This window comes from Micromys minutus (assembly GCF_963924665.1).
Source record: "Micromys minutus genome assembly, chromosome: 28".
In the NCBI taxonomy this organism is placed as follows: domain Eukaryota; kingdom Metazoa; phylum Chordata; class Mammalia; order Rodentia; family Muridae; genus Micromys; species Micromys minutus.
In genome coordinates, this window is record NC_137963.1 from 18,569,692 (window position 1) to 18,592,910 (window position 23,219).

General features: G+C 40.0%; 1 protein-coding gene across 5 annotated transcripts in view; it reads right to left on the minus strand.

The window, feature by feature from the left end:
* Positions 1 to 23,219, minus strand: part of MUSK (muscle associated receptor tyrosine kinase) — a 98,026-nt gene that overhangs the window by 60,574 nt on the left and 14,233 nt on the right. For 4 of the 5 annotated variants that reach the window (XM_080940031.1, XM_080940029.1, XM_080940030.1 and 1 more), the window contains exons 4-5: positions 20,765 to 20,892; positions 18,728 to 18,869 (exon numbers count right to left, since the gene is read on the minus strand). In XM_080940031.1, coding sequence (XP_080796157.1) covers positions 18,728 to 18,869; positions 20,765 to 20,892 — 270 coding nt within the window. Of the gene's footprint in view, positions 1 to 9,601; positions 9,632 to 18,727; positions 18,870 to 20,764; positions 20,893 to 23,219 lie in introns of all 5 variants that reach the window. The other variant, XM_080940027.1, reaches the window with a different exon arrangement.

Sequence of the window (23,219 nt, forward strand, 5' to 3'; positions counted from 1 at the left end):
GAATTCTGGTACCGCATATGATACACAGACAAAATGCAGGCAAAACACCTGTATAAGGTGTACAGTCTGGTTTTGTGTTATCTTGACACAAGCTGGAGTTATCATAGAGAGGGGAGCTTCCCTTGGGGAAAGGCCTCCCTGAGATCCCGCTGTAAGGCATTTTCTCAACTAGTGATCAAGGGAGGAGGGCCCAGCCCATTGTGGGTGGTGCCATCCTGGGCTGGTAGACCTGGGTTCTATAAGAAAGTGGGCTGAGCAAGGCAGGGGAAGCAAGCCAGTAAGTAACATCCCTCCATGGCCTCTGCATCATCTCCTGCTTCCTGACCTGCTTGAGTTCCAGTCCTGACTTCCTTTGGTGATGAACAGCAATGAAATGTGGAAGTGTAAGCTGAATAAACCCTTTCCTCCCCAACTTGCTTCTTGGTCATAATGTTTTGTGCAGGAATAGAGAACCCTGACTAAGACACAAGGTTTTTAAAAAAAAAAAAAAAAAGACAAAAAGAGTCTAGTACCCATGGATTGCCCTAGAAAAAACTAATGAAGAATCTATTTAGGAAATAAGAAGTTGAATACACAAGGAAAAAAATTATGAAAAAGTTGATCCAGCACCTGGTGGTTCATCTTAACAGGGATATTAATTGTCATTTATAAAGTTACTCAGTTTTTGAGATTAAGAAATATTAGATAATGCATAAGGTAGAGAGAGAGAGAGAGAGAGAGAGAGAGAGAGAGAGAGAGAGAGAGAGAGAGAGAGGCATTTGTTAAAAGAGTCAGGCTGTGAAAGAGTCAGGCTTTCTACCCTGCTTGAAACACCAGAGATGAGACTCTGTGATTTTAACCTCTGTCAGAGCAAAAGCACCATTTCTGTGTTGAAAAAATGTCAAAGCCTTCACTAGAGTAGAACATGCTGACTAATGTCAGAATCAGCAAGCTGAGGGGCTGGGGGTAGGAGGTGAATTCAGCAGGAAGAAGGATTAGAATAATAATCAAGCAGACAAAGGAAGTAACCAAATTCATATAACACGTGATAAAAGCTTGGAATAGCCAAGATACAATTCACTACAAGAAGCTCATGAAGGAAGACCAGAGTGCAGTCCTTCTTAAAAGGGGGAACAAAAATATTCTCAGGAGGAAATATGGAGACAAAGCTTGAAGCAGAAACTGAAGGAAAGACCATCCAGAGACTTCCCCACCTGGGCATTCAGCCCATATTCAGCCACCAAACCCAAACAATATTGCTGGTGCCCAGAAGTGCATGCTGACAGGAGCCTGATATAGCTGTCTCCTGAGAGGCTCTGCCAGAGCATGACAAATACAGAGGTGGATGTTTGCAGCCAACCATAGAACTGAGAATAGGATCCTTATTGGAGGAGTTAGAGACAGAACTGAAGAAGTTGAAGGAGTTTGCAACCCCATAGGAACAAAATACCAACCAAGCAGAGCTCCCAGGGACTAAATCACTATCCAAAGAGTGGATAGTGGGATGCACCCATGGCTCCAGCTGCACATGTAGCAGAGGATGGCCTTGTTGAGCATCAATGGAAGAGACGTCCTTGGTCCTGCCAAGGCTCAATGCCCCAGTGTAGGGGAATGTCAGGGTTGGGAGGTGGGAGCAGATGGGTGGGTGGGTGGGTGAACACCCTCATAGAAACAGGGGGAGGGTTGATGGGATAGGAGTATGGAGGGGAATCCCCGAAAGGAGGTAACATTTGAAATGTAAATAAAATATATCTATTAAAATCAAAAGAAAAAAAGACGACCCTGAGGGGCAAAGACTATGGGTACAATGCCAAAGTTGGCTACATAGCAAGACCATATCTTAAAAATATTTATATTTTTGAAGAATTTTCTCAAAGGGGAAAAATGAGACCCACGTTATATGTGGGTCATTTCACTGGGAGGCAGGATTAGAAGCTGCACCGAGTGCGGGTCAGTCCTGAGTGAGGCTCCCTGTCTCTCCTATGCTTTCCCCTTGCCTGACCCTGGGAAGCCTGAAGCCCACAAAAGAAAAAAAAAATCACATGATAAAGATATGTGGAACCCTGAGGCTGCAGAAAGAGGATCACATGTTCAAGGCTGGCCTGGGTTATTTAGAACGGCTCCATAAATTAATTAATTGATTGATTGATTAACTCTAACAAATATTAGAAATATGTTTTCAGACTAAGCACAGATGACTAAACTTATAAAGGTGACAAAATCCTTTAGACTGAGCTATTTTTACAAATCAGACAGGAAAGAATTGAAGACTACAAAGCAATGGGGGAAAACATTGAATTAAAACATATCAACAAAATTAATTTAAAATGCATCAGGACTGATGACAAAAATTACTCATCGCAAAAAAAGAGGAGCATTTCCCAAAGGTTAAAAACACAAGTTATAAAGGGGGATTTATAACAACAACTTTTAAAACATGTAAAACTGAAACTGGTGGGTTGAAAGAGATCCTTATCAAATGATGCTAACCCCAGCTGCTGAGTTATAGAGTTGGGCTAAGGGGCCTATTTGAGATGACAAGGCCAACCTTTAAAAGGTAAGGTCAGAGTATTTTAAAAGTGTAAATGAAGGAGAAAAAGAAAACTGTGTCTTCTACTCTAGTCCAAGTGCAAGTTACTTTTCTGTCATGGTAGAAATTTATGGATCATAAAACCAAAGTAGAAAGATTATTAGCTACAAAGCAACTTCTCTAAATAGCCACTTTCCTGGTCTCTTCACACACCTTTCCAAACAGTTCCTGCCTGTTCTACGCAGTAAGACTCCATACGGTGATGGTGTTTAAGATGAAGATTAAAGAAAATGTCTGAAGTGCTCATCAAAGAGAAATAAAAATTATCCCATTCATACAAAACACTGAGATGCCATTTACCTTTTATTGTTTTGTCTTGATTTTGTGCTTTAAGACAGTCTAAGACTGGGGCTGGCCTCACGTGCTCCCTTTGATGCTCAGCTAGAGAGCTCATATTGTCCTCTGCACCCACATGGTTTGATGTCATAATGGGTGTATGGTCCAGTGGTTAAAAGCACGCTCTGTCCAGAGGACCTGAGTTCAGTTCCCAGCACCCATGTTCACAGTTCATAATCGTCTGTAAACACAGCTCCGTGAAGATGTGATGTCTGTTTATGGTCTGTGTGGGTCCTGTGCACAGACACATTCATTTGCCTTTATGAGTGTGGTTTTTCTTCCCAGTCAGTAGCTCCTGACTCCCTGTCACCAAAGTTCTACCTGACTCTGGAGATTTTGTGAAGGACAAACTCAGAAACTGGGAAACCCATTCCCAGCACTAAGATAATCTCCTTCCATTTATACATGATATATATACCACATACATGGTGGTAGATGTGGATTAGAGTCTTAATTTTATTGCTCATTGGGTCTTTGATATTTGGTCTCACTCAACTTCTACAAAGTTTAATTTTTTTTCAGTCAGAAAAAAAAATGAAGTGATCCAACTCTCAAGTAGGAATTGTGGAAATTTAAAATCATGAAATGATGAGAGATATTTGGGGGGCAGGTGGGGAGACTTGAGGGAAAGATGGGAGATGCTTATGATTAAGAAACACTGAGCCCACTGTAAATTTTCCAGAAACATATTTTAAGGATATAAAATAGACAAAGATATACAATATATAAAAAGAAATATAAAACCTGTTTTATATTTCTAAAATAAGACAGGAGCTTAATGAGGAAGGGAGACTAGGAAGGGGAAGATAAGAGAGAGAACAGGAATGAGAGGATGGCCACAATATATTATAGACATGTACAAAGTGTAAAGGAATAAATTAGTTAACTATCAAATTTTATAAAATAAAAAGGTTATTTCTATGAAGCAGTTAATAAAATTATTATTATTGTTGTTATTACACACTGATTGAAGATATAACTACTAAGTATAGGAAGCAAAATTTGAAGCCAGATTCATATTCTCATTTTCCCTCTCTCCTTCCATCTCTCTCTCTCTCTCTCTCTCTCTCTCTCTCTCTCTCTGTCTCTGTCTCTCTGTCTCTCTGTCTCTCTCTGTCTCTCTCTCTGTGTTTCTCTCTCTCTCTCTCTCTCTCTCTCTCTCTCTCTCTCTCTCTCTCTCTCTCTCTCTCTCTCTCTGTCTCTGTCTCTTCTGATCCTGAAGACCATTTGTCCCTTCTCCAGACTCCACAGGTAGGTTTGTAATTTTATTTTTAGCATTGGGCTGCCTTGGCTCACGCTTCCCAGATACAGGTCATGTTATGTGCTGTTTTCTTACAGGCATGAAAAGCATGCCCCCAACTCCAGCCCTCAACAGAACAATCAAGAGAAGAATCACTCTGTGAAAAGGCAATGATGCTAAACTCTAGATACAAATCTGTAAGTTATTTAGATCTCTTCTAGAATTCTGTTTTCAAGAATCATTGAATTAGGGACACCTGTTAGTAGACAAAGGCTACCAGCAGACCAAGGGGTCACTTTTACTAGGTTTTATTTGTTTACTTTTTCATTAACTGGACACAAGCGGGTTGAAGAGGAGTTGTGCTGTGACCCCATAGAACTCTGTTTCTCAACAGATTCCTACCCTGTTATTCACTCATTAAAATAAAATCTGGAAATAATACCAAACCTTTAAAAACAGGGCCTGGATTCTCTTTTTGACTCTTGGTAGCTAAAGCAATGGAAAGAAAGGAGATTCTGCTGTGTGGCCACTGTTTACTTTTCTGTCTCTCTGGAAGGAGGGCAGAGCATGCAGAAGGCAGCCCCCACTGGCCTCCATCCCTGGAGGAAGTGGAACCAAAGCGCATCATCCTCACCGGGACATTCTGCACCAAATCATCAGAAAGACCTTCCCACCCACATAAGACCAAGATTCTCTGTTGTAACTGGCGTGGAGGACTGGTCCGTGGCCTTTAAGATAATAACAGTTTTCTAGTCCATAAGTCAGGACTGCTGACTACTCGGCATGGGGAAAGTATTTACCCAGTTCATCAGAGGAAAGCCTGGTGAAGGTCACTTGCTTTATGCTCACGTTTATGTGTAGACAGGGAAATTGATTTTTAAAAAAAGAATTTTTCTTTTACTAAATTGGTCCTGCAAGCATCTTACTTTAACGATAAGCCTATAAAAAGTTGGGCTTCAGCTCCAATGTTCTCTTTCAAAGAAAAAAAAATCACCTTCAATTCTGATGGGAAGAGATGCTGGACTGTGTAGTTACTAGAAGGAGAAAGCCTCCCCTGGCTACCATTCTAAACCTTTTGTATCTGAAAGAATTTTCAGCTTATGATACCTAGCCAACAGGAAGAAATTCCATGTGCCACCCACTCAACTTCTCCCTACCTACCCTGTGTAGCCACAGCAGGGCATAAACATAATTTTAGGATATCCATCAAATTCCCTTTTCATCTGAAGCTCAGGAAGATGTCTGCATTCTAAGAGTACTTCAAAAACCAATTATTTTCTTGTGTTTATCAACCAGAACTTTTAGCTGGAGAAATAAATGGGAGTCCAGCCATCTTAACAACTTTAGTCTGGAATACCACCATAGTATTCTGGTTTGATGAATGGCGTGAACTGAGAATATCTGTAGTTATTTTGGGTGGGATTCTGAGTGTCCAATAGAGCCACGTGCTTCCAAACTGTAGATTTCCATCATTTAAAAAACCGCATCTGAGACAGGAGGGGATCAAAAACAACCTCAGCCAGAACCTGAGTCAAGTCACAGTCATCAAGGCTGTAGTGACACCACTTATGAATGGTAGCCACAAAATCTCCCTTCTTGTCATGCTCTGAGTATGAGTCAGGGTTGGACTCTGTGCGTGTGCAGATCTACAATCCCTACCCCTGTCCATGTTTTTTCGTCTCTCACAGAGGCGTAAGCCACACAACGAATGGCTCTTCATCAGTCAGAACTTGGCTGGGTCCCCACCTTTCTGATGCTCTGAAATTCCCAATATTTTCACTGTGTTTGGAAATATTCAAGAAATGAAACAACTTATCCTAGTTGTAGTTTGAATGTCTCCTGATGGCCCATTGCTGTGAGGGTCACTCGTCTGTGGTGCTGTTAGGAAATGATGAAGCTTTTAAGAGGAGGAACTTGATAGGAAGAATTTACGTCATTCAAGCACACTCTTGAAGAAGATAAGGAACCCAACCCTTCCTCTCACACTCTTCGATTTCTGGCCACTGTTAAAGTAAACAGAAGTCTTTCTTACACACTCCCTACCCCTACACGATGTATTTTGTTGCTCTAGACCAGTGATTCTCAACCTGTGGGTCATAGATGACTCTTCACAGGAGTCACCTTAGACAATTGGAAACACAGATATTTTTACACTACGATTCACAACAGTAGCAAACATTACAATTATGAAGTAGCAATGAAAATAATTTCTATGGTTGGGAGTCACCATACCATGACGAACTGTATTAGACAGTCACAGCTTTAGGAAGGTTGAGAACTATAATCCTAGTGTCAAGGCCAGAATGAGGCCAAGTGACCACTGACAAAAATCCTCCGAAACTGCTAATCAAAACAAACGTACCCTCTCTTCTAAGTTGATTGTTATGGGCATTTTTTTTACAGTGATGGAAAGTTGACTGATACGAATTTTAATTTTTCTTATTTTTCCTAAGCTACCTCATTACATTAAACATAGCAGGCACTGAACACGCGCGATACTTTAAAATTGCAATGAAATTTATGTCTTACTACTTGTGGGTAACCCATGTACTTTTAAGATTTGTCAGGAACAATGACATCCCAAGTAGATATCTTCAAGTCAGTACTTCTCAAAATGTAGCTCTTGACTCACCTTTAGGTGGCCAAGGAAACCAGAAGAGGTAGCTGGACCCCATGGAGCTGGAGTTATAGGTGGTTATGTCACCTCATGTGGGTACTGGAACCAGACTCCCATTCTCGCCAAGAACAGCAACAAGTACTTTCAACTACTGACTCCTCTTTCTAGCAGCCCCTTCATATAGATTTTGAGTTGGGTACATCCCAGCCATGGAATACTAAGACTCTTTCCGACCCACTCAACTTAATAGACAAGACTAAGCTTCCGATGCTGTTTGGAGATATATTTCAGAAAGGATGAGAACAGAGCAAGATGGGGGAGAGAGGAGACACTACTGGACAGGGCTCACACACATGATTTTGTCATGGAAACCTCTTCATATCCTTCAGTCACTGAAGTGTTAAATCAGCTTCTCACTTGAGATTGACTTCGGAACACAACATGAGAGAAATGAATGTTTTAAGCAAGTCCTTTGAACAAGTCTCTGTTTTCATAGGGAATAAAAATTATATAAGCCTAGAAACACAAGCTGTTTCTGTTTTGGTGTTATTTTTTTTTCTTTTACAGACAGGTTGTCCCCATATAGCTCCTTTCCAGTTTGTTACTAAAGACCCGGGTCGTTCTATTTCCTCCGCCTCCTTTGATAAGCTTCTGATGGCACTCGTCACAGTGGGGCCAAAGCAAAGCTTTAATCTCTAACAAGCAGCAGGCATGCAGGTGGAAGGCAATGCTGATTGCGGGTGGATTTATGGTCTTTGGAACCCAGATGAGCAGTTGGGAATGCTGACATTCTGTTTATGAAATATGAAAAACCTAGCCAGAAGCTTTTGGATAGAACTCATCAGCTTTATAACAATGCTCACAGCAGACAAAAATCCAGAGCACAGCTAGAATTTATGGAGAAGCTGCCACGGACTCTGTGTGCTTGTTCTGTCTGAAGGACTCTGGGCTTCCAGTGATCCCTCCCCCTCTTTTAACACATGAAGAAATAGACTTCAAAGGCCAAGTATGTTGCTCAAACGGTGTAACTAGTAAGTAGAACCTTCAGGATTAATGGCCAGGGCCAGCCAATTGGTAAGCAACTCTCTGAGGTCAGATCTATGTAATTTATGCAGACAGAAGGGAAGGAATCACAAACAGAAGGATAGTAGAGGAGAAGAGTAAAAACCCAGGACCACCTCATCCTGTTGTTAACCCTGGTGTCATTTCATTATCTGCAAACTAAGGGTTTGAACTAATTTCTTACAATCACCATTCCTGGTATAAAATAAGATTAGAATTCTGATAGACTCGAAGCTAATAAAAATTCTATCTATCTCTGTCTCTCTGTCTGTCTCTGTCTGTCTCAGTCTCTGTCTCTCTGTCTCTCTCTGTCTCTCTCTCTCTCTCTCCCTCTCTCTCTCTCTCTCTCTCTCTCTCATGTTTCTCTGAGTAGGCCTGGTGTTTCTGGAACCCTAGATGCCAGACTGGCCTCAAACTTAGAGATCTGTCTGCCTCTGCCTTCCTGGGATAAAGGTGTAATCTCTGTTTTCAATTAAAATTTACATTTTGCTACTGATGGATTGTATTGTTTCTACCTCAAAGGAGGTAATACATGAAATGGACCTTTAACTGTCTTCACAAATTCTTACATTGTTTCTAGTTGCACAAAGTATTCCATTAGCCCTGCAAGTCACTTTGGAGACATTGTCTGTCTGATGTGTTCACAGCAGCTGTTCTTGTGAGTGTTAGCCTAATCTATACCTCTATAATTTGTAACATTATACCAGTAGAAAAACTGAGGCAGAAAGAGAAATATTTTTTTAAGTAAGCTACTGAACCAGCAAGTGGAAGACCTGGGCTTCAAACTCAGAAAGTTTACCCAAGATTGTGGAGCCTTCTTCGTTTCTAGAACAATCTGGAGCCTGTGTTATTAACCAGAACAGTCTGTTTCCCCCAAGAATAATGCCTACCATAGACTATCAGTCCTGAAGGCAATATACTAATTCAAATCTCAAAACTACACACTTGATCTAAAGAAAATAACTAAAGGTATTGGGACTCCTGTTCATCATAGAATTTAAAAGTCTGCCCATGCTTTCTTTGCATCCAAATGCACACATTTTTAATTTACAATTTAAATTTAAGCCCCAAAAAGACAGAATAGTTTTTTTTCTATCATTTCTCACTTGGAATACCAATCTGCTATCTTGGTTGACTATGTTATTTTATTCAAGTTTCCTAGGCTGTAAATGTGTATTTGAATCTATGAGTCTGATTTGAATACACAGAAAATTAAGTTAAAGTTTTAACTTTAATCTCCAAGTAAAGCCTATCAATTCCTGCTCTCAATGATTTATTAAAAATTAATAAATATGTAAACACTGCACAAAATCATTTACTTGTTTTCAAACCCATTTCCTTCAGCAATTCAGATTGAAAGGGCCCGACTTTCCTGTGACTTCCATGGCTATTGGTTCAGTACTGCAATGATTAATGTACCTTCTTTTTCTTGGAGTCTTTTGTGACAAGTCTTTAGAGAAAGGACCATTGAAACATTCTTCTCTAAGATCTTACATCACTTTTGACAACCACAGCATAATGTCCAAATCAGTCGGTCAAACTCTTCGGGAGCATGCACCTACCAAAACATGCAGATTTAATTCTGCCAAAGATAGCCCCTAGGGGTATCAGAGGCTTGTGGGGTTTCTTTTTGTATGATTTTAAAATGCATGTTCCACTCATGACAGCAAACCAAACCTGTTAGTGGCATCAAATAAGAGCTGATGCCCGGAACAGGACCACTGCACGTCTATTAAAACCGCAATCACTGAGACACAGCACGCATGGAGTTAAATACCTCTCTCTGTGGCATTTGTCATATTAAGAGCTGTAGCATAAACAGAGGAAAAAGCAAATCAAATGTGGTATAAACATTACACAATGACTTCCACTCTTGTAGATGCAACAAGAAAATCTGATCGCCAACAGAGGGAGCAGGCAGTCATCCAACATTGTAAAAACAGTGCTGTTTATTATGTGTATGTTTATTAACATCAGCTTCAGAAACATGGTGATGAAGAGATTGGTCATAGGTAGATAAGTAGGTCGATGACATAGACAGATGGGTGGATGGATGATCGATGGATGGATGGATGGATGGATGAATAGATGATAAATACAAATAGGTAGGTAGGTAGGTAGATGATAGATAGATAGATAGATAGATAGATAGATAGATAGATAGATAGATAGATAGATAGATGGATGGATGGATGGATGGATGGATGGATGGATGGATGGATGGATAGATGGATGGATGGATGGATAGACACACAGGTAGGCAGACAGACAGACATTGTTGCTTAATTTTAAATGACCTACTTTATTGTTTGCAAAAGATCTCAAGAAGGCAAGTTTCTGAACAGACTTAGCCAGCTCTAAGGCTATTTTAGCCTTTTAGAGCACAGGAACACTATCGATGGCCCTTTGGTGCCCTGACTAGCAACAGAGGTTCATGTTCTGGAACCACTTAAACTTTCCACACTGCTTGCTTTCCCTGATGGCTGCCAACATCCCTGTTCGTGTTGAGATAAGATGCTGTTTGTCGAAGCCTCGTGGAAACAGGAAATGCATAAATGTTAGAGAAGCATACAGCGGTGTCTACTTGGAAGGACCCTGTACACATTCCTGCTGCTTCCTGCCCTGCTCTAGCTCTCATCAGCCCCTTTTGTATAGCTATCAAGACAGCTCACACACAGAGGTCCCTGGGAATGCTCAGGCGGCTCCTGATGCCTTTCAGTCCAAACTTTCTCCAGGGCTAAAGATGGCAGAAGTGAGCCAGGCTGTAATGCACTCACCAGAGGCCTTGGCGCATTCTAATGTTCATCTAGTTTAACTTGGGTCTTTACCACTCTCCACTCATTCTGGTTTTCTTCATCTAGTAGGACTCATGTGAATTCAATGTTTACGTGATGCAGTAAGATCTATATTCCTATATTCAGGGCCATGTAAATAAATCCTGTTACCCATAGTTAAGCCAAAAAAAAAAAAAAAAAAAAAAAAAAAAAAAACTTGAGGAAAGAAAAAGCAAAAACAAACAAACAGAAACAAAAAAAATGTATGCATTGGGTTTTTCCAAATAATGAAAAAATCGAAGACACATATGAACACAGAGAGAGAGAGAGAGAGAGAGAGAAAACACAATCATACCTAAACCACTTCAATTCTATAGGATTAATTACTATTGGTTAAATACATATATTTAAATGTGTATTTGTGAGTTTGTGTGTGTTTGTGTTTGTGTGTGCGTGTGTGTGTGTGTGTGTGTGTGTGTGTGTGTGTGTGTGTGTGTGTGTATTCTAAAGTAAGGCCACTGTTTAAGAGTAGGAGAAAAGGGGCTAAAGAGATGGCTCAGGGGAGGAGACTATTTGGGGCTCCTGCAGGGGACCTGGGTTCAGTTTCTAGCACCCAGAACAGGTGGCTCTCGACTGATTATAATTTCAGCTCGGGGGATCTGACACCCTCTTCTTAAATCCATCCTAACTTGCAATGTACATACATATACTTAAGCACATGGTAAAATAAAAAGATAAGTGTTTATAAAAGATCACAGGAGCAGAAATTCCATCTTTCATGGCAGAGTTGTCCCCAGTGATCATCTGACTTTTAAGCAGCCTTACCATTCATCCCAGTACTTTGTGCTCTCATCTCCCTGAGCCACTATTTACCCCTAGCCAGGAGAAAAACAGGGAAACACTTTGGCTCACTCTTTGGATATATGAACTATACCCAAAGGAGAGCTGATTAGAGAGATTGGCAGGATTTTTCCCCAGAGGAAAAAAATATTCTTCTGTAAAGCACCGAAAAGTCACTGCGTCTCTGATCTTAAGCTAACAAAAGTAATATATGGATAACAGTTTTTGAGGAGAAAAACATTACATGGAATCATTTTACTGGGAAAATGGGATTCTTGCTTTTATGGGGCTTCATTCAAATAAGCAAGGACAAGCAGAAAGAACATTTCTAGTGTAAAGGAAGGCGGCCTTATAAGGTAGCACAGGAAGTACGTGTCTTTTTGATGGCTGCATATCAGTTCTCATATGAGGAGATAGTTGAATAAAGACTGCGGCTGAGGGCTGAGAGCCAGAGCCAGGTTTGACTTCCTTTAGCACCCGTAAGGTGGATCCAGCAGGCACTGAATGACGTATGCAGCGAAGGAAACCCATGACAAGCATCTTTTGTGGTTTGACCCATGTATAGTAAAATACGAAAAATGAACATCTTAGGCTTTATGCAGGAGGTCTAGCAGATTTCCCTGGCTGTATCCAGTCCCAGAGGACCCGGAGACAAGAGTTATTCTTCTGTCGGAACGTGGGTACAATCATGAGACTGACGACCCTTCTCTGCGTTTCACATGACCGTGGAACTCCGGAAACAACATGGACTTCCTGCCAAGGTGTAATCGGCGTGCCTCTGTAGGTCTCACCTCAAAAAGCACTCTACTTTTCCATTGGAACTCACATTGATTTTATATTTTCCTTTTTTTCTGTATGTCAGTAGCCAGTGGGGCTGGAATGCATTCGTAGAAAGATCAGAACCCAAACTCAAAGTCTAGGCTGGAGCCTTCAGCCCACTGGAGACTCCTGACAAACACTTCAGGGGTCTGCTTGTAAGTAAGGATATGAGGCAAATGCACAGAGAACCCAGGCATGTGCTATCCCGTGTCCCCCTTCACCTGCACGATCTAGGAAGTTCTGTTTATTTATCTACAGATCTCATGCAGGATGTCTTTATGGATAGATTTCCTCCCTGGATGGAGGAGCAGAATCTCATACTCTGTTTACCCAGGTCCTCACCTCCAACATGCAACAGGAGAAAGTGCTGTGAGTACCTAGTCCACCTGTGGGCCAGGCCAAGGGCCTTTGACTAGACTGTCCCCGTCTTTGAGTTTGTTCTAGAAAAGCATAGAGCAACACGTGGATGAATGGGAAGGTTCACAATGCCTTATCAAAGCGGTGCAAAATTTGGGAGATATGATTTCCCAAAGCATGACCATGTTATATTAACTTCCCAATTATAAAAATGTCTCTTTACACCGGTTCAAAAAGTATATACCTATTTTAAACTGTATAATCTAATTACCTTCTCACATAATTCTATAAACAGAGATGTGGACTCTTAACTTTGATTCACATTTACTCAAGAATACATATATATATATATATATATGTATGTATGTATGTATATATATATGTATATGAGATGGTGTTTAACTTGCTTTTTCACTTATGAACATATTATATGCAATTAATTAATTTTTTTCAAGCACATGTTAATCCTTTTACAAGGACTTATTAAAGAAGAAAAATAATAAAGCCTAAAAATAATTGTGTTTTTCACCATGTGCCTGTGCTAACCAATGCTCACAGCAACCTCAGATGTGGGTGATGGTCACATTTGTGTTTTAGAGAGGGGAAAGCTGAGGCTCAGGATAGATTTAGGGGACATTCTTATACATACAAATCTATTTCACTTTTTTATGGCTGGGTAGAATTTCATTATAGTCTCCTTTTTTATTGATATACATTATAACTTTTTAATTTGCTGCTAGTTTATGCAGCTTTACAACAATTAATCTCAAATATATATTTATATGTTTTTATTGAGATAACACCAGAATATAAACTATTAAGGTGAATCTATGTACATCTTAAAGGGCTTTTCCCCAGTAAAAGAGCACCACGAAACTATCCGTAATTATCGGGTGAATTAAAAGTGACTGCTGGCTATTCAGTGTGTTATTCTTTGTAGGTATGTAAGTTGTCCTTACATTATGACATGTCTGGATAAAGTTGACTCTGCTAACTGGTTAGGACTTGATTTTTTTGTTGATTGTTTGTTTGTTTGGCCTCCTTGGGGGTTAAGTTTTCTGTCACTTCTGGCACATGTTCTTGAGTTCTGATTCTTCCTATTATTTTTAGATGTTCTGTTAGCATATTTTTAATTATTTCTGAACTCATTTCCTCTTTTCCACCGTTGTCAGTGTAGTTGCGCTGGTGTCTGAATTCTAAGGTGGTCTCTCTGTCTCATCCATCAGATTTCAGCTTCATTGTTACAGATTTTCATTTATTAAAATTATTTTTTCAAAACTGCCTTCTGTCTTCCTAAATACATTTTAATTAATCTTTTGAAAATGTTACACATGTAAACAAGACACCTTGCTCATATCCACCCCTACTCCTAACTTCATAGCTTCTGGTTCTTTTTCTTTTTTAATCTCAACAGAGTTCAATCAGGGAGACCCTTATTTGCAAAGGTGTAGGGCCATCCACAGACACAGAGACCTGATCAGTCCCCATAAGGAAAGTGTCTGTCCTTCCCCAACAGCTGCAGACATTCAATAGATACTCGGTGGGAGGGGTCTTTGGAGCCCCTTTCCTCTAGGCTGAGCTGTTAAACGGTTAAACGGGAAACACACATTTTGTTTCTATTTCTCCTTTTGTGTCTTTAACTGCTCTGAGCCTGTTGATTTGTGTTCCCTACTATGCTATTCTGCTCATTCAATTCCTTTGTATGTTGTGTTGATGTGAACTCGGGAGCGTTCCTTCCTAGACAGCTATCATTCACGTGTGAGTTCATCCTTTCTGCCCTTTTATTCATCAAAATGCCATGTCCCCTGAGTAAAGCACCTTCATTTTGCATATCTTTTTCTTATTACACTTTTCACTTTGAACTGACACTTTATGTTAATTTCTCCTACCAGTGATTCCCCAACTGTATCAATTTAAAAATCATATCCCTGTGTTCTGAGTGTTAAATATGTGTTTCTAAGAAGTCTTATTTTTTTTTAACTCCCATATAATTGGAATTCAGGTAAAAACAGACATGTTTTTTACGTGTGTTGTTGTGTGTGTATGTGTGTGTGCCTCTGTCTGTGTCTGCATCTCTGTGTGTGTCTTCATCTGTGTGTGTGTGTGTGTGTGTGTGTGTGTGTGTGTGTGTGTCCACATGAGCCTATGTGTGTGTCCACATGAATTTTCCTGGCTTCTCTTGCCATCACTGTTCGTCTCAACCCTAAGCAAGGATCTGGGTTCTTCCCTCTACTTCTCACTGGTTCAATACGTTGGATCCTCATCTTTATGGATCTAAAAGCTAGGAAAGGAAATGGGGACATCACCCATTGTCTCAGAGCAGCGAGGAGCATACTTGGGAGCTTTCCTACAAAGTTGCTTGTGTCTAGTTACTTCTGGTGCCGGGATGTATATGTTTTATCCCTGTGACTTGTGTAGTGCATCCGGAATTTCTAAGTCTTTGCAGTACGTAGGTTTTCATATTATCATATCTGTCCTCTTGCTGGTGTGATAAGATTTAAACCCAGGTTTCAACCCTTCCAGATTCAGTGTTGGGATACTAAGCTACATGAATTTCAAACATAGAGTCTGGGATTCATTGCTTTACACTCTTGGGGAATATTCTCTTTTGCCCTATTTTCCTTTCCAGCAAGATTCCAATATTCATGTCTTGCCTTTCAACATAATGTAAACATTCTGTTTCTAAATGTGTATCTGTAGAGTAGATCAAAATTCAAGTCGTGGTTGAGGGGTGTGATTTCACCGTGCACAGGAGGCCTCTCCTTCCATAACCATCATTCTGTTCTCTGCTAAAGCCTTAAAGTTGTTCCACAATCCCATGTTTCCTTCTGAGTCATCATTCCCATCCCATGGCTATTTTAAAATCTTTCCACTCTCCTTCCCCTGCCCCCGTTCCCACTGCGCCCTCCTTCAAAAGATAACCCTCTATCTACTTCCTAAAAGAAACAGGCCATCAGAACAGCCTTCTTAAATCCAACACGCCTCATGTATAAACTGATCCATATCAGGAATGTTCTCATTTTCCTTCCACCCCAAGGAAGGAAATTCTCCGTCCCGAAGGAGAGCAGCTGTATAATGTATCATGGAAGCCTAGACACACTTTAGAAAGTAAAAACGGGATTCTATTAATAATTATTGCAGAACAACAGGTGTGAAACAGAACTGTCCTTGGAAACACAGGACATGCAGTCTCCCTCTGTATAAAGCCTGCAGTTCCACCTGAACCCTGGATGCAACCCTTTTGTGTGCCAAAGCACTCCATTCCTTTGACTGTGTCCCTCTCCTCTGTCTGGTTAAGTTTCCCTTCTTGTGGTGTTTTAACATGGTCAGTATTTCTAACTGCTCCCTGTTTTGATGTTGCATCTCTTTTTGCCACGAAAAACTTGTGAGTCCCTACACACATACACAAGCACACCCACACTCACATGCACACACACATGCACATACACATACTCAAACACACTCACTCTGAAACACACACTCACAAACACACACACACACACACACACACACACACACACATTTCTTTCTGCCTTTACAGGATCCTGATTTCTTCTTCTCCCAATTCCATCCTGATGCTACTCTAGACAACATCACAGAAAACTGTCTTGTTCTTTAATAGAAGAGAAGGCATTCAATGTGTCTCAATTTCTTAGATACTGCCACCTGTGTGACCCTGTGTAAATGAGGCGCCCTCACTGTTCTTAACTTTCCTAAAATGGTGCAGTATACAATACTCCTGTTTCAAACACACAGCTCTCCACTCGAAGCATTTGGCATCATCTGCACATTTCAACATTCTAGCCATCCCATCAAATTTGAGTGACACACATACTGCACAGGCTTGGGTTTCACCAGGAACTCTGTATGTCACATTCAGTATCTTTTGAGGGAAGAGAGAGAGTAGTATGGTGATTTAAGTGAGAATACTTCCCATAAACACATATATTTGAGTACATAGTTCCCAGTTGATGGAACTGTTTGGGAAGGATTAAGAGGTGTGGCCTTGTTAGAGAAAGTGTCTCACTGGTGTTTGAGCTTTGAGCTTTTGTTGGCAGTGTGACTTCTCTGCCTCCTGTTTGTGAATCAAGACATGAGTTCTCAGCTCTTCCTGCTGCCATGCCTTTGCAACATTGTCATAGACTTGATGGCAATAAAAATTATGATAGATATCACTTATGTTCTAATTATAAGGACTAGCAACAGTATGTCACATATTTTGGGTATTTTGATTAAAAATCAGAGAATGTAGAATAGACATAAGTAGTAAATGAGCTTCTTGCCAACTGTTAAAGAAATTCCAAATGTTAGCATGAGCTCTCAGCCATAGCAAATTTTAAGAAAGCCTCCAGCATATGTTAACAGTCAAGGCAACAAGCATGATCATTTCAATGTTAAGAAGAAGGAAGCAGTATCTCATTTTATTGATTCACAATTAAGTGTCAAGAGCAGACTGTGTAACCAGGCTCCAGTAGATTAATACGACAATAACTTTCTCTAAGACAATTAGAAGCAAATTGTTTTAATAACTGGGAAGACAGAAAACTTAAGTTTTCTTGAGAGGCTGATGAGGAAATCTTTTGTGGGATTTTATACAATCAAATAACATCATTCTGTATCATTCTACATAGCATTCAAGGCAATCTCGAAGCCAGGCAGGCAGGTACTTCATGTGTCCGAGTGGGTTTCTGAATGCAGTTCCATGTGTATTTAGGTTTCATTAGGAAAATGTCAGTTGTATCCTAGTCGTTCATCGTTTATTTATTTTTATTTCACCTGCATTGGCATTTTACTTGCATATATGTCTATGTGAGGGGTTTGGATCCCCTGGAACTTGAGTTACATAAGTTGCCACGTTGTATAAGCTGCTATGTGCTGGGAATTGAACCCAGGTGTTTTGGAAGAGTAACCAATGCTCTTAATTGCTGAGCCATTTCTCCAGCCTGTATTCTAATCTTTAAATAGAATTGACAAATTAGAAGATGTTCAATTGTACCAACTATATTGAGAACTATGCTAAGATATTATATACATAATATATATATATATTCTTATCTGTGATAGATTATATATCATATATATGGCAAACAATATATGATATATATATATATATATATAAAATAAAACAACTTTATGTATATAATGTATATATATTATATATAATTGTTTGCCATTTACTAATGAAAATTTTATAAGCAGTTGGTGTAATGACACCACAAAATGTTGCCTGGACTAGAGACAAATATGACAAAGGAGGTCATTAGAGCTGTGAGAGAAAAGACCTAGGTCTACCCAAGAAGTAAGCTTTAACAAAAGCCTGAGTAAGCAAGAAGGGAAAATGCAGGGGTGGATCGATTTTGGCTAAAGTAGAACAAAGTGGTGCAAAGACCTGAGATGCATCCACATCTTCCGAGTTGTAATGGCTGTTTCCTCTCCCTCCACTCCTCCCAGTTTCTCCCTAGGACCCCCTCTGGATCCTAGTTCCTATTTTTAAACCAAATGTGGTAAAAAAAAATGTAGGTAAAGAACCAGACAAACAAGGAGATAGAAAACTAAAATCTGTTTTGGATTCTGATTTCTCAATGGAGCTCTTTTCCTGGCCACTTACTGAATGACCTCATTAATAAGTAAAAATATTTAGACAGATTGTTCCTATGCTCAAAGCATTAATTGATGCATAATTCACAGAATAGGGATCATGTTTTATGTGTTTGATTCATTGATGTATTATTCTCATCTTTGGGGAAGCTATAATTTGAAAAGGATTATTTTTTTCTGTCTTCCTATGTTTTGAAGTCATTCCAAATGCACTAGAAGATAAATTTATTTGTATCCAATCTCACAAATGAGAGAACTGTCTGATCTGGAAAGACACACTAAAATGGTGACGTAGTTTTGCCATCATCATGAATCCTGTTTGCTGCAATGGTCAAACATAGCAGCATTTGGGGCCATAGATAGGATATGATTGCTTATGCTAGGGAAATGTCTTTTGACGTCTCTGTTTTCATAGCCTTGCCCTCAGAGCTAGTGAACCAGGACTACATCACATCTTTCTCCATCCAAAGTACAGCCTTCCCAGCGGATTGTGATGGGTGAACGCTGCTGCTTACCCTCCACTTCCAGCTTCACCAGTTTGGAATAAGCTGTGCCCAGGCTGTTCTTTGCCACACATCGGTACTGTCCTGCGTCTTCCTTTTGCACATTATGAATCCTTAAACTCCCAGATTCAAGAACTGCAATTCTGGAATTTTCCTGCCAAAGACAGGGACATAAGTTTGAAAACAGCCTTAGTCAAAGACACGCTTGCCTTACTTCGTTGATTTATCATTACCCTTAACACCCAAAGTGCCAGCCTCTCCTCTGCCTATGCATATTAACCTATACTACTGAAACCAGGCAACATGATCCAAATTAGCCATCTCAATAATATCCTAAAATTGCATCTACTATTTTTCCTTTAATACATTAGAAAACAACTGTGATTGTGATTTCTAAAGTTGTGATTGTTTGCATCTGTTTGAAAGCATTGAATTTGGGTCTGGAGGTGCTCAGTGGTAGAAAACATGCTTAGCATGCACACAGCAACCCCCAGAATAAAACACAAGACAAGGCAAAAGTTTAAAACATCGCTTTCAGTTACTGTGATTTACAATGTACCCTTAGGATATCCTTAGGATAATGCATGTCTTTGAGAATTTCATAATTAATCCTCGGAGTTCAGATAGAACATCTATCTTTTCTTTTAGAATTCATTATTAACTTCACAAAGTCATTCACTTTTCATTTTTATTGTAGAAAATGCACCTAGACGTATAACCAAAGGAAAGCCAAGTGGTGTACACGCTGTGGTTAAAGTTGGCAAAGCTCACCACATTTGTAGTTTGTTTCAGTTATTTGACATATCTTGACAACTATGTATTACTTCCTACGGAGTGGGTTGGGCCTTGCAGGATAAGAACAGTCTGTCATCTCGTTCTTGGTGAGGCAAAGCCATGGAAATGATCACAATGTATGGAAACAATCTATTAGTAACCAAGGAGTTGACACACAAAAGCATACAAGCTAACCCAATGAATAGCTAACTTTTTTTGTAAATGTACATGTGTGAGAGTGAATGTATGTGTGGGCGTGTCTGTTCAGGAGTACATGTATGTGCATCCACATATGTAGCAAGAGGAGAGCATCTGATGTCATGATCTTCCATTCTCTACTTTGTTCCTTTGAGATCTTGACTGAGCTTGGAGGCTGGCAGCCAGCCAGCCCTTCGATCTTTCTGTCTCCCCCTCCCACTGCACTTGGGTTACAGGATCACATGTATGTGGATGTGTATGAGCTCAGGTTCTCATGCAAGCAAGCAAGCAAGCATGCATGCTAGCACTGCTACCCATGAAGCCAGCAGAAATAACAGCTTTAACCTAACTTCTCTTTGTACTGAGACACGTTTGTCTCTATCATTCCGTGCTCTAATCTGTTGCCTGTTTTCTCTCATTTTCTTCCTTCCAATCCTTCTTTCTCTCCTTCCAGAAACTGTTAGTTCTAAAACTTGGTTGTTAGCTCAGCTTTCTTATCCCTAAGGTCTCAAAAGATGATGCTGATGCTGTTGTTATAGTAATAGTAGTTGTTGATGATGATAATAATGATGAAAAGTGATTTAACTGACCAAGAAAAACAAGCCTTGCTTTGCTTGGGCTCCGCACCCGTTCCATGTTGCTGATTTCTCTCTTCTGTCTCCGAGTCAGCCCTCATTAGAGGGGGTGTGCATAGTTAGAACTAGAAGAATATAATTCTGCCTAATGCATACACAGAAAACATACTAGAAGCTTGTTACTGTGCAAATAATTAGAAGTTTGGTATAATTGTATTCAAAACATGACTTATGCCAGCTGGAAAGGAAGCTCGGTCATTAAGAGATACTGATGCTCTTGCAGGGGACTGGAGATGACTCACATTGGGGTGGTTCACACTGTCTGAAATTCCATTTCAAGGAATCTGATTCTCTCTTTTGGCCTCCATGGATAACCATGTTCATGTCATTGTACACGCACGCGCGCGCGCACACACACACACACACACACACACACACACACACACCAGAAATCATTTATAGTGATGTCGTACATCGAGATTTTAATAGCACAATCACTTACCCTGAGAGCACTGTCCCCCTTGATCCAGGACACGGATGGTTTGGGGTTACCCATTGTAGTGCATGGTAGAACTGCCTTCAATCCCTCTATTATTTTTACGTTAATGGGAGGACGAGTTATTTTAGGTTCTGTGGGGAAAATGAAAGTCACATAAGAAAAGGAAAATGTGTCTATATTGAAATTGGAATTTTAACTTTCTGGTTAGTTCCTGACATTCATTTCAGGGATCTTTTTAGGGGTCTTAAATGTCAATATTTGCCAAAGGCTAAAACAGGTCATTGGTACATGGCAAATGGAAATCAGTCTTAAAGGGTGGTTAGATCTGTTTTGTTAAAACCTCTATTTCCTGTTGCAAAACTCACATTTATCAAGCATACTAGATATCAAAATTTCCTAATACTCCCTATTTTAAATGACATTTAATAAAAAGTTAATCATCATAAACTGTCACATAACTCAACATTGTATTATACCAGTAGATGAGATACATTTGAAAATTGTTAAGTTCATCTTATATCATTTTGAATTATGACATACTTTCTCTTTAACTTTCTTTTTTTTTCATTTGCTTATTTATTTTGTGATTTCTGAGACAGGGTCTCATGACATAGCCCCAGATGATCCAGAACTCACTATACTAAAGAGCCTGGCCTCAAATTTGAGCTAATCCTCTGCCTCTGGCTCCAAGTGTTGAAACTAAAGTAATTTGTTTCCAGGTCTAGTTCCTGTCATATTTTGACTATTAGATGTGATGTCTCCTTTAGAAAGCAAGTCAGCCGCTTTTATATTAGTAACTAGAAAAAAAATTCTGATACAATTTAGAGATCAAAATTCTATGAAGGGGAGTTCCCTCACCTACCATTTCTCGAGTTGACTTTGCTGAAGAAATGGATGATGTTGGCTTTTTTCTTTATACTCTACTATGAGACTTTTAAAGAAAGAAGTGATTAAATCTAACATGTAGAAAAGGGTTCAAAATGCCTTGAAGCACTCATAAAGTCATTAAACTGCCTTATGCCCCAGTGATCACATTCTGTAGATACAGAGCACAGAGATGTCTTTGTAGGACGTATTTCTGAGATGTGTGTGGTTTAGACCATGTTGAGAGATGAGTAAGGAATGAAGACTCTCTTTTTCCTTATCTGTGGGTCTGTGGGAGGTGTGTGGAGCCTTTTGTGTCAATTATAAGTCATATTTACAAAGGTTAAATTCCTGTTTTAAGGGAGTCATTTATTTTCCCTTACAGTTAATATGATTCTACATCGTGGCTAAAGTACAAGACAGGCTTAAAATGTTGGATAGGAAAGTATAAACCTTGGCCATTCTGCTGTGTTCTACAATGTACAGTTCTTTTATATTTACAGTAGGAAACACTTGGATTTTAGGTACCTATCAGGTACCTAACTGTGGGTTGTATTGTGTTATACATGCCAAAACCTTGCCATAGGAATTGTTATTCCTATTATGGTCCAAGAAGGGTTTCAGTTCCTTTCATTGACTTCTGTGAACAAGATCCCCACAGAGGCTGAGCCACAGATGTTTTATGTGGGGGACTTAAACTATCTGCGGTATAGAGGAATTAACTCCTGGTTTCTAATGATCTGAACACTGGAAATTAGGGAGAATCTTTGGGGAACTGATTAAAATGTAAGCTAGGAACAGTTAGAACACTCATAGGGAGGCATGGAGCTCCCTGTGAAAGGAACACATCAGGAATGACTAGCCTGTTGAAGCAAAGTACCGTTGGTATTCCGCTGTGCCATCATGAGACCAGGGTTGAACCTCAGGAGGTTTCAAGAGGAATGCCCTAGAAGAAGGATCTGGCTGGAATCATTGTGGAGATTAGGAATTTTCTGAAATGTAACCATTGGAATGACCACACTAATGTACACCCACACAAACAGATAAGCCTCCCGAAGGTGAGGGTGGGGGCAGAGAAAAAAGAAACGTGAGGATTTGGTCTAGAACCAAGCTGAAAGCATTTGTGTTTAAGAGAAAACAACAGTATTCCAAAGAAAAGTGGGACAGTGGATTACTGAAATGAGCTCTCTTCCCTGTGAGAGGACCTTGGTCTTCACAACTCCACCTTCATTGCCCAACAACTGAGACAACCAGCCTCCTTATCTGACTCCTTTGCTGTGGCGCATGTCATAGCAAGCCTATGTGGACACATGTCCCCTACTTCTTCCTGGTGACTATGAAATCTGTCCTCTGTCATCACAACGCAGCCCTACCAGCTTCTACGTGGAGTAATCTAAGGCTGTTCAACTTATTCTCAGGGAGCATAAGATTAATACATTTGAGGGGAAAGCAAGGAAGACACGAACTGAGATGAGACCACTATGAAAAAGAACCGTTAGAGACAAAGTAATCCTTACAAATTAAAAATATCCCATGGATAATGGGTAAGAGACACCTTGGTGGTGGTGGTATTCTTAGGTGAGTCAGGGGCAGA